Source organism: Thunnus albacares, chromosome 10 (assembly GCF_914725855.1).
Source record: "Thunnus albacares chromosome 10, fThuAlb1.1, whole genome shotgun sequence".
NCBI classification, from domain to species: domain Eukaryota; kingdom Metazoa; phylum Chordata; class Actinopteri; order Scombriformes; family Scombridae; genus Thunnus; species Thunnus albacares.
In genome coordinates this window covers 15,555,613-15,567,841 of record NC_058115.1, presented here as the reverse complement: position 1 = coordinate 15,567,841, position 12,229 = coordinate 15,555,613, and the positions used below count along the sequence as shown (strand labels likewise).

The window sequence follows — 12,229 nt, the reverse complement described above, 5'->3', positions numbered from 1 at the left end:
TTTCAAAAAATACTTGGTAGGTAATTGGATGAACCATCTGTCTATCATAGTCTATCAATCCCTGCGAGGCAGCTTACTTTGCAAGAGCATGTGATCATGTGAGAATCCTCACTGGGGCAGTAGCTGTGGAACATGGATCAGATAGGAGTCCGAAACGTCCAGAAACCCCAGTCTGTGGTTGCAACAAAAGGGGCTCAACAAGTCAGGAGGATGACGAATGCTGAGAGAGGATTTAATGTCACTGCTTTGTGTACGATGAAAGCTGCAGGGCAATTTGTTCCTCTGATGTTTATTTTCCTGAGAAAGAGAATGACCGAGAGCCATATGAGAGGGGCACCTCCTGGATCTGTGGGAAGAGTTTCAGATTGACTCGACGGCAACCTATTTGTGGAGTGGCTCACCCATTTTGCGAAGAACGTGAACGCCAGCAAGAATGATCCACACATCCTCATACTTGATGTGAACCACCCATATAAAACCTTAGAGGCTGTTAATCTGGCAAGACATCTTGGCATAATCATGATTTCAATACTGCCTCACTGCGGCCTTAAAATGCAGCCCCTCGACAGGACCTTTTTCAGAATCCTGAAGATGAACAGCCTGAAAGTGGCTGACTGATGGAAGACCAAAAACCTGGAAAGAGGATTAACCTCTATGAAATTACTGGCGTCCTTGGTAAAGCTTACCGCCAGGCTGCCAGTTTGGGAAAAGGAATGAAAGGGTTCAGGGCCTGTGGTCTTATGCCATGTAACAGGGACATTTTTGGAGAAGAGAACTTGATCCAGAACCTGCCCTACAGCCTGCTCCACACACCTCCAAGGTTGTACCACCTGCCCATTCATGGCAAGACAACAAAAGTGTCCTTTCGTCTTTTAGAGGCTACATGTTTTATCAACAGTGCTATTTATAAAGTTCAACACTGTTTTCTGTCCATGTCAAGTCTCATCCCGGCACTTTGACCTCAGCCAAAGCTACAGCAGGCAAGGCCCAGAAAAAGGAAGGCTGAATCAGCAGCAGTGATTACAGCCGCACCTACAGGAGAGATCTGGAGGAGAAGGCTAATGGCAAGAAAATTGTGTAAAAGCCCCAAGAAAATAAGAGGATCGAAGTGAAGAAGAAGACCCAGAATGATGAGGATGCTGAATGTCTGTACTGCACTGAGCTGTTCTCATATTGTGGTGTGAAAACTTTATGAAATGGGCTCATGAGGAATGAAGCAATGCAACAGAGGCAGGTTTCTACTGTGAGTCCTGTTTGGAAATTTGATGTGTTTTGCCGATTTAAATGGCATTTTTTAGGCCTGATTGTTAATTTTGTTTCTCTGATTTGAAATTACATTGTTTTGGTTTGTTCACATCAGTGTGAAATTTCATAGTTGTTTTATTGATTTGAAAATATTGAAAATAATCCTATTATTCACCTAATTTTAATGATTTGTTCACACCTGCATGTTTTTTTATGTAACAATATTATTTATGTCAGTAATTTAAATATCAATGATAATAAAGTTATATATTATTTAAACAAATCTCTCCAGTTATGATTTGTCCTAGGTCCATCAATTTGAAATTAATTGAAATTAATTAATCAAACCATTCTAATGGTAATTTCTGTATGTGTAATGTAACATTTAGGGGGTAGGTAGTTTTATATTTTTAAATTATCAATCATTTGATTAAATCAAATTACACAATTGATTCATTGTTGGTGATATATTTTCTTCTCATTGATTAATCACTTTATCAACTCATTGTTTCAGCACTAGGAAATCATCGTGACCCTTCTCACATTGCTTTTGGCATTGGAGTTTTTTTGCTCGTTGCGTGTTTCTGCATTTGCTTGCAGTCCTGCTGTGAGGAGTGCTGCAGCAAAGAGGATCATTCTGAGACTGACGTTGCTGCTGCATCTGCACCTGAGGTGACATGTTGTGCCTTACAGCTTCTAGACACTTTTTTGTGTGTACAATATCGTCAGGTTAAAGATTACTGTCATGCTGTAACATAATGTATTCCTATTGTGTCTCTGGACTGTATATGTTTAATTTAAATTGCAGTATGAGGCTGTTGGACCGAGGTCAGATGAATTGAGTCAGCCCTCTGGGACACACTACCCCGCTCAGCCTTCTTATACTCCGACTGGTCCGCTGGTTAGTGTGTGTTGCATTGCATAGAGAGAACTTCTCTCCTGTTCTTTTGTCTGTCTTTTCTCCTGCCTCTCCGCCATTAAACTGTTATGTCACTCTGCAGGTACATGATCCTACTGACAATCCACCACCTTCTTATTCTGAGGTATGACCTGCTGCACATGTTAGTCTGAGCATGCACACACATATACTCAGACACTTGATGAATAAAAGTGCAATTTATAGTATTTTTCAACATCTGCGTTCCTTCCAAATTGACATATCTTGGTGTAATCACTGTAACCAAACCTTTGTTGAGATGATCAGTCGCTCTCCAGTGTGTTGTTTGTGCTAATCGGTGTTTTTACTTGAGTTTTTAGTGATAATTTCGTTTTACAATCTTTTTTGGCAAGATATTTCCAACATTAAATATTAATAACAAAACAAACTGTGAAATACATGCATCATTCATTATGTCCTGTTGATGCATTCATTTGTAGCTCAGTCTTGTTGTATAACAGCCCTTTATTCCATTTTCCTTCCAGTTGTGCTTCTTGTAGTCTCAAGATATGTCTCAGTTTTTATATTAAGACGATTTCTTCAACAATTACAAGACAATTGATCAGTCTCTGTGGCACTGTTTTCCCCACATACTTTGTAATAGCTTTTTGACTTACTATTAATAGTATTTTAACCAAACATGTTACTTCCTGTTACACTTTCTTCAGAGAAATTGCAGAGATAAAGTATCATACATAGTTGCAGCACTTTACATACCATTTCCCAAAACACCAAAAAATATGAGTGTACCATTTAAATGATGCACACTCTCTTCAACATATCTGACATCATGTAACTTCTTTGTCTCTCAGATTTTAAAACCACTTTTGCCATGATTTGGCCACTGATCACCCCCTGCCTCTCTTTTTGTTTTGAAGTATTTTTTTCTTTTATGTAAAAGAAGAAGAATGTTTAAAGTTATGTTTTACTTTGGTTCCTCAGTTGTTCCACCATTTGCCATTTTTAGGAAACAAAACTAAATGTTCTTCTTAAAATAATCAATAACTTACAATTGTGTCAACACTGAGATACCAGCTGACAAAATCTCACCACAAAGTCCATTTAGTAGCTCTTCTGGAGCTCTCGACTGTATCACAGAATGTAATAATGAACATTAAACTTCCTAAAGGTTGCAATATCAAAACATCTGTGGTAATAATTTGACATTAATATTCTCCATGTTGCACCAACAATAACAACAGCTATCTGTATTTTAGACTTAATTCAGCCGGATCTGCATTAAAATTAAAGCTTGCTGGTGATTCTCTGATACACAATGACATGTCGGTCTTTTTCTCTCCAGGTTGTGGCTTCAGCAGAGCAGGCAGTCGTTCCATCTGCCCCCGTCTACTCTGACATTGAGCCGCGGTTTGAGCTGAAGGGGATGACCTTTCCCTCAGACTCAGCCAGTGTTTATACCTCAGACAAACTCAACTTCCTCTGAAGGCCTTAATTTTGATGGGTATCCTTGTTGTAATATTTGGTGCTTGCATTATACATTCTAGTGTGGATTATGTATGATGAGCTGTAGATGTTACATTGATATATATTGTAGCTATTTCAGAAACATGTTCATTTACTCAGGCAAGTCACACACATTTCTAAATGTTTTAAAGAGAGTGATTGTTTGACATCTACAAAAAATATGAAATGCACCAGTTGCCTTTTTGCCCTGCATGTATCCACTGGAGAGTGGCACCAACACCTTTTGTTATTACACTTTTACTTTTACACACAAGCAGTAAACTGGCTACAGTTGCAATGTGCCTATTTTGCATGTGTCTCCATTTTATCAGTCACTCTCACATGTACACTTCCTCCTTTTTGGAGCTTTAATGATTATTTTTGAAGTAGATGTTTTTAATATATTTGTTTTAATGTTTTGGAACTCATGTTAGAGTTTATGACTGTTGTGTAAATAAGGAGTTTCGTTGGTTTTCTGTTGAAACACTAACAAACCTTTATCATTGTTATTAGTCAGACAAAACAGGAAAGGAGGAGGGATTGCAGCCATTTTCTCTACACAGTTTGTGTGTAATGACATTGACCTGAATGAATTTACATCATTTGAATATCTTGCTCTTCAGCTTAAAGCAGAATTATTAGTATTCATTATTACATTATATCGGCCACCAAGATATTCATCAATATTTCTACAGGAATTCTGAGAGCTGATCTCACTTAGTATCAATAGACATGATCGATTAATCTTGAATGGAGACCTGAATATTCATATTAATAAAAAAGAATGACTCCAAAGCTGTGGAGCTTGTGAATTTACTGAACAGCTTTGAACTCACCTAACATGTAAATAAAGCCACTCATCAGCATGGTAACACTCTAGACTTAGTAACAACAACAGGTTTAAACATTGATAGTGTTTCAGTATTACCTCTTTCTGACCATCACTGTGTGTTTTTGATGCCAACTTAACCTTAACAAAGACTAAAAGGGAATTTTTGGTTCAAAAGAGATTCCTAGATGACAAGGCTGAAACAATGTTTTCTAATATTATGAGATCATTTGACCCATTCAGTGAAGACTGCTCTTTAAATGACATGGTTGAATATTTTAACAACACCTTGTCATCTGCTTTAAAACTGCTGCTCCACTAAAGGTTAAAAAGGGGTCGACCAACAGAATCTCCCCATTGTTAAACAATAACAGTGTTCACACAGTTCACTTTAATATACAAGAAGCCATGGGTGCCTATAACAAAGAAACACATCTGGCAAGAGAAGATTACTTTTCCAAGATCATCACAAAGGATGCTGGGAACTCACCTACTCAACACTGCTCCCGATCCCCCACAGTTCTCTGCATCAAAATGTGAAGAACTCGCATTGTTCTTCCATAACAAAATAACCTCAAGTAGAGACAGTATTGCTGCTGATATGAACACAGATGATCTCAGTAAATCCCGAAAAATGATGTAACCATGGGAAAATTCACCTGTATTACACTAACTGAGCTTTGTAAGACTGTCACTGAATGTAACTCCTCCTCCTCATGTATTGACCCCGTACCTACAGCTTTTTAAAAGTGGATGTTCGATAGTGTTTCAAGTTATGTCCTGATACAGGCCTGAAATTCTTTTTTGTACTCTGCTTCGCACTTTACTTGATTTTATGCACTAAATGTATTCTATTTTTAAACTTTTTAAAAAATATATTATAAGTATTCAGTGGGTTTTATTGTCCATCTTATGTTACATTCATATTTTTAACATGTTTTCAATGTTTCAATTTCAATTTCATGTGAAGCACTTGGTGCATGTAATTTCTTTGTTGTAAAGCATTTTGAGCTGCATTTCTTGTATGAAAGGTGCTATACACATAAAAATTAGTATTATTATTATTGAGAAGCATAATATGAAGAGTTGTAAAATATTTGTGAATACATACATTTTGTGTTTGTATCATAGAAATTCTGGCTTTGTGTCAGGTCCATTAAAACTAACACCCTATCTCAATATGTGGTTATCTGTGTTTGTTCTTCTGTCTCAATGCTATCTTTGAAAAAATACTTGTACCAGTTCCCTGGTTCCTAACTATCATCAGCCCCACCACAGGAACATCTCCCCCCTATACTGTCTGTCTTCGCCACCGGCAGTCCTAAACAGCTACAAATGGCCCCCAACCCCCTACCATGAGTGCAATAACGGTGGCTTTGTCGGACAGATTACCTGACATGCATCAAGCTCCCCTGGACACAGTCGCTTAGCTCTCCTTTACCAGTTCGCCATCTCAGCAATCAAGTCCAGCTGAGAACAATCAGCTCACAGAGTCTCTGTCAGCAGTAACAGTTCAGATCAGGTAAAACCCATGAGTCTTTGATTAGTTGTCATAGCCTTTACAGAAAACTACAACCCAAGTTCACTACACTACTATTGTCATAACCATAGACTTGACTGGTCACTCAGTCTGCACATGTCTTTCTTAGGTTGTTATCATTTACTGTGGTTAGGTAGCAGGGGTGTGCCCAAATACAAATATGTTATTTGGCAAAACACAAACAGTGAATTTTTTGTTTGTGTGTGTGTGTGTGTGTGTGTGTTTTTTTTTTTTTTTTTTTTTTTTTTTTTAAAAATATTTGTTTCATACAAATATTTTAAAAATTATTTGTTTTCAGGAAGAAAAAACCCATGTAAAATACCAGCATGCAGGTCGGTCACATCACTATCTCAGTCTCTCTCCTCTGCTTCGCTGTTACATTTAACAGCAGGTCTCAACAAGGGGAGTCACATCCACCTGCTACATGACGCACATTTTCTTATTTGGACATCACTCCCGGAGTTGGGGGTGTTCCCCAGAGATAAAGCTGAGCTACTGACACAAGCAAAGTCCTCCCCTTCTCCTTTTCACAAAGTTAGGTTGTAAAAATTAAGCAATAAATGAAAAGTGCAAAGCAAGAATCACCTTTGAAGTTCTTCCCTACATGTTACAGGGTGTGCTGTGTCTGTGTTATGGGTGTATAAATAGGTAGAGGTCTGTCTGCATTGAGGTGATGAGTAAAATTTTAGCTCAGTAGTCAGTGCAGTCATCTATGATCTGGGAGACTCCAGTTCAAGACCCGGTGTGGGGACCTCCTTTGTAAAGTAGTTTATTGATGGACAGTTATTGTAACACTTAAATAACACGTAATTGAAAAAAAAAGGATTTTTAAGCCTCTTTCCACTTTTATTCGAATACAAATACAAATAATTTTGCTGCCTCAACAAATAGAGATACAAATACAAATACTGGGCTCTCTGCACATCCCTATGAGGTGGTCTGCCACAGTATACTGTCTGTTTAGGGCTGAATATGTTTCTAAGAGTGAGAATGGGTGCTGATGATCTAATAACAAGAACAGTTCCCTAACAAATATTGAATTGGAATTGTTATTAGTCACAATAGTCACTGTCCACAGCATGACAACTACAACATTTTGTAAGGTATGACAATTGACATATACCATGTTACATATAGAACCCAAAGGTGTTATATGCAAAGTTAAAGTTGCCCTCCATTCAAAAACATGTTTTTCTTCTTGTTCTTTCAGTTGGATGTTAGGGCTTCACTTTGCAGAATGATGTATGTGCAGAGTTTCACACTGGAAGCCTCTTTTCACATTCATCTGCTGAAAGGGGCAAGTTTAGAGCATTATTTGTGGCATTGTGGAAGCCAATCATATGGTGTGGAAAATTGCAACCTCCAGTTTACATACAGCAGTAGGAGACTTTAAAAAAAATGGCATTGTTATTAGACCTGGACAGTACAGATGACAGGAAATAAGGTGAGAGAGATGACATGCAACAAAGGTCCACTGCCGGATTCGTCCAACAGTGAGTATCGGTCATGCGTCTTAAACAGTAGGCTACCAGAGCGCACTCAGCAGTTGAAGTTTTGAAATGAAATATATTTGCATATTCATAGATTTTTAATTTTTAATGAGGGAGAAAGAGTAGATGTCATTTAAAGGATTTTAACGTGGTAAATATACTGGTATTATAATGTCTGGAGGGACTTTTTAAGGGATCACCGAAGTTATACCATTCACATTGAGGGGTCCATGAAAGTCTTCATGACAATCCATCCAATGTTGTTGAGACATTTCAATCAAAATGTGATCCTCATAGTAGCAATAACGTTATGAGGAAAAGTCAAGAGATCACACAAGTCGGATATAGGACCATAAATGTCTGTGTCAATCCATCTTGTATGTTGAGATATTTCGCAAAAGTGGACTAATGAAAAAAAACCCAAAACAAATTGTCATCCCTAGAGGCCGGCATGGCGCTTAATCTGCCATTTCCGACCGTACTTAAACGCACCACGAGCACTGCGATGGAAACGCCCTGATGGGTGGGCCCAGACAAAGCTTCTCCCAACAAACCCCGTCCATAAACCGTAATAATTAACAGTGTAGTGCGGGATGTGTACTTTGTACAACTTCTGTCTTAATGTTGTACATACAGTGAAGGATTTACTCTGCCAGGATGTGTCAGTAAAGTATCGATCAATTATAATCATATCGTGCGCTTAATTGGTAGAAGACGGTACATTTGTGTGACACTGGATTCGGGTTTTGGGTTTTGAATCACGTCAGATGATGATAGTGTTGCTGCTGCTTAGTGCCTGTGTTTGTTTGGGTGAGTGTGAAAATGATTAATTTGCCTTTAGACTGCTTGTACAACTGTATCCTGTTGCCCTGAGTGTATAAATGATTGTAGGGATTTATAGTAACAGTATTTCTCTGGTTCTCAGTCAGGAGTAGTTTATGGTACCTGCAGTAATGTAAACGTATGGTTAGTATATACAGGGTGCGATTTGTAAAGGAAAATCAGAGAGGGGGACCTTTATGAAACGTTTTTATTCATGAAAATAAATCATAACCACAGTGGGCCTGTGTAGACTATGAAGCCTGTTAGGCTATTTCTTACAGCTGTTACAGTCATATTCATAAAAGCGATGTGATGTAAAGTTCACGCCTTATCCTTCCCCCATGCGGACACACAGGAGATGTGATCATATAGAACAAAACAAAAGGTTAAATGTAACATGCCAGAGTTGAATCCCCCAGCGCTCCTCTCAGCACTGTGGATAGCGCCACTCGGCCAGACGAGCCCCAACACCTCATGTCATTCTCACTGTTTAATTCAACTCTATGCGCAGCAAACTTCAGTATTGAATAGAAAATAATCACAACATGCAACAGCACAATGTGCTGTCATCATAAAAATAAACAGCCTATAGTAGATGCCTACTTGTCAGAATAAGAAAACAGTCTGTTTTGATGACGGAGTCTGTCTTTTTGTTCTTTCCTGTGGAGGGGTCATCCGCGGCGTGTGGCCCCTCTTTTACCCACATCTCTGCAAATCTCCAGGCAGTGAAGGAGGCAACCCCTGGTCCATTTACTGCGTCATCACGTAGCCCCTGGTCCATTTACTGCGTCATCACGTAGTCCCTGGTCCACTTACAACGTCATCACGTAGCCTAGACACAGTGTCATCTCAGTTGTCACTCATTGTCACGTCCATTTCCGATTTTATTGTTATTTGAGTATAAGAACGGATTAATATATGTGCACATGTTAATAGCATTTTAATGTTGTCAAGGTAAAACACCTTATACTGTCGAATAGTCTAATCTAAAACAATCCATAATTAACCACCGCACACTGAATTGACTTTACTGTGACTTTATTAGGAGCGAACAACGTGTTCCGCCTGTAGCTTCTTCAGGTCCGGGTGAAACATGTTATTCACTCCTAATAAAGTCACAGTGAAATAATTTCGGTGTGTGATGGTTAATTTTGATTTTCACCTAATATGTTCCTGCGACTGATCAGCACCTGATTGAAAATACTGGAGGTGCACGAGGAGTTCTGTTCACTAAAACAATCCATATTTAATGAACTGATCATATGTTTTACATATAAGATATTGAATACTGAAAAATAACTATAACTATCGCTGTGAAATAAATGTAGTGGAATTAAAAGTAGAATATTCCCTCTGAAATGCAATGGAGTATAAAGTAACACAAAATGGAAATGCTCAAGGATATTTACCTCAAAATTGTATTTACAGTATTTGAGTAAATGTACTTTGTCACATATGTCACATTCCATCAATAAAATATGTAAAGGATCAAAGGATGTCTGGGAATGCTGGCAGGTGTCCTTCCTCTTCAACATACATTCACCAGGTTTGTACTCAAGTGTGTGTTTGTGTCTGTTTCCTCTCCAGGCCTCGCAGATTACCATTATGCTGAGAAACAGTATGGGAAGACGTTCAGGTGGATGATACCTGAAGACACTCGGTCACTAGAGTTCGCCCCCAAGGACAACTCAAAGGCAACAGTCTTGTGGACACTTCATGTCGAGAAGGGGTGGGATGCGCCATTTTCAGTCTTAGGCCACAAGCCACCGAAGGGGACAGTAGGTCTCCACTGGGGGTATCTGGAGCTGAGTTATTTAACCCAGGAAGACAGTGGCCTCTACACAATGAGAGACAATGATAAGAAACTGCTGCGTACTGTGAGCCTTGAGGTAGTAGGTGAGGATCCTTCTTATGCTCATTCTATTTCATTTCCTTTCCTGGATCTGACACTATGGCTGTCAATCTTTTCTTGGATTTTTGGTTTTAAAGGATAGGTTCACAGTTTTTGAAGTCCATCTTAAAATAACAGTCAGGTGCCCATATGAACACTGAAAGAGGTTTTCCTCACTATTCATACTGGCTATTAAAAGATCAAATGTGCTTTCAGTGTAATTGATGGGGGCCAAAATCCACAGTCCTTGTTCTGAGCAACAATGTATTTAAAAGTTTATCTGACGCTAATATGAAGCTTCAGTAGTCTGACTTAGTCATATCAAGTGGATATCTGCCACATCTACAGCCTTTTTACCATTAAATTCCCTCTTTGTGTTTCCTCAGACAGTGTTTCCCTGTTGAGCTGCAGTGGAAGTAAAGTAATGAAAAGAGGGACCTTTGCTTTTAAAAGACTGTAACGTTGAAAGATATCTACTTGATTTGACTTGATTTAGACAGCTGAAGCTTCATATTAGCTTCAGATAAAGTTTTAAATACATTTTGCACAGAAGGAGGCATGTGGATTTTGGCCTCCATCACTTAAATTGTAAGTTTATTTACTGATGTTAGCCTCATACTTACCATACAGACATGAGAGTGGTATCAATATTCTCAAAACACACCAAGATCTCAATTTCTTTAAGTTGACTACAGCTGCCATGCTATGTGAGAAACAAAACTAGAAACTTATAACCCCAGTCAAGACTGCAGGAGATGTGTGTTTGATACAGGTTTTGGGTGGAGAATCACTTTAATGCCTTCTGTCTTGTGCATCCTCTCTTCCAGCAAACACAATGTCCTATGAACTGAGTGCTCGAGAAAGCCTTGACTTCACTTTTGATCTGGAACCGAACTCCTGCAACATTTACTTCATCCCAGAAAGTGACCTCAAACTGAAAAGGTTTGGGACTAAGATAGTTCGTCAAGGCAGGCTAGAGAGGAAGGACTCATTTTATTGCAGTGGGTTTCAGCTGTCAAAGCCATGTGGAATTTTGATTAAGAGTCTCCAAAGTTCATGTGGTGGACGCTTCGAGGTCAGAGATCAGAATGACAACAAGGCCTTGGTGGTGTCACTGGAAGTGAAGCGTAAGTGTGTTTTATTGTTAGTATCACATGTGTTTTTTCATTATTGCCTTGGCATAAGACAAACATTATTTTCAGCACCTTTTGTTTATTTTTAGCTTTTAATTGTTGATGATACATTTTCTGTCAATTGACTAATCACTTAATCGACTCATTGTTTCAGCACTACAGTCTTCTGATGTTGGTTTTGGGATTTTCATTTTTTCGCTTGTGTTGTCGGTCCTCGCTTTCGTGTTCGTCTGCTGTTGTGGGAAGAGGCCCTCCAAAGAGGACGATTCTGAGACTGAAGCTGCTGCTGCATCTGCACCTGAGGTGACATGTTCTGCCTTACAGCTTCTAGACACTTTTTTGTGTGTACAATACCGTCAGGCTGAAAATCATTGTCATGCTGTAAAAGAATATATTCCCATCGTGTCGCTGGACTGTATGTGTTTAATTTAAATTCCAGGATGAACTTGTTGGACCGAGGTCAGATGAATTGAGTCAGCCCTTTGGGACACACTACCCCGCTCAGCCTTCTTATACTCCGACTGGTCCACTGGTTAGTGTGTGTTGCATTGCATAGAGAGAACTTCTCCTCTCCTGTTCTTTTGTCTGTCTTTTCTCCTGCCTCTCCACCGTTAAACTATTATGTCACTCTGCAGGTACACGATCCTACTGACAATGTGCCACCTTCTTATTCTGAGGTATGACCTGCTGCACATGTTAGTCTGAGCATGCACACACATATACTCAGACACTTGATGAATAAAAGTGCAATTTATAGTATTTTTCAACATCTGTGTTCCTTCCAAATTGACATTTCTTCACTGTAGTGTGTTGTTTATACTAGTCAATTGCCAGAATAGAACGTTGGCATTGTACGTGTCTGCAAACCACAGATACGT

The 12,229-nt window shown here is 38.9% G+C and overlaps 2 protein-coding genes across 4 annotated transcripts in view; both read left to right on the top strand.

Annotated features, from left to right (window-relative positions):
* Positions 1 to 3,872, top strand: part of LOC122991110 — a 57,005-nt gene extending 53,133 nt beyond the window's left edge. The window contains exon 5 of the mRNA XM_044364748.1: positions 3,486 to 3,872. The gene's annotated coding sequence lies outside the window, so the exon portion shown is untranslated. The remainder of the gene's footprint in view (positions 1 to 3,485) is intronic.
* LOC122991109 overlaps positions 1 to 12,229 on the top strand; it is a 48,169-nt gene that overhangs the window by 6,961 nt on the left and 28,979 nt on the right. Inside the window, exons 1-6 of one of the 3 annotated variants that reach the window (XM_044364746.1) lie at positions 8,039 to 8,315; positions 9,915 to 10,223; positions 11,046 to 11,345; positions 11,506 to 11,654; positions 11,791 to 11,883; positions 11,987 to 12,028. In XM_044364746.1, the coding sequence (XP_044220681.1) occupies positions 8,273 to 8,315; positions 9,915 to 10,223; positions 11,046 to 11,345; positions 11,506 to 11,654; positions 11,791 to 11,883; positions 11,987 to 12,028 (936 nt within the window). In that variant the 5' untranslated portion in view covers positions 8,039 to 8,272. Of the gene's footprint in view, positions 1 to 8,038; positions 8,316 to 9,914; positions 10,224 to 11,045; positions 11,346 to 11,505; positions 11,655 to 11,790; positions 11,884 to 11,986; positions 12,029 to 12,229 lie in introns of those variants that run through there. The other 2 variants (XM_044364744.1, XM_044364745.1) reach the window with 2 other exon arrangements.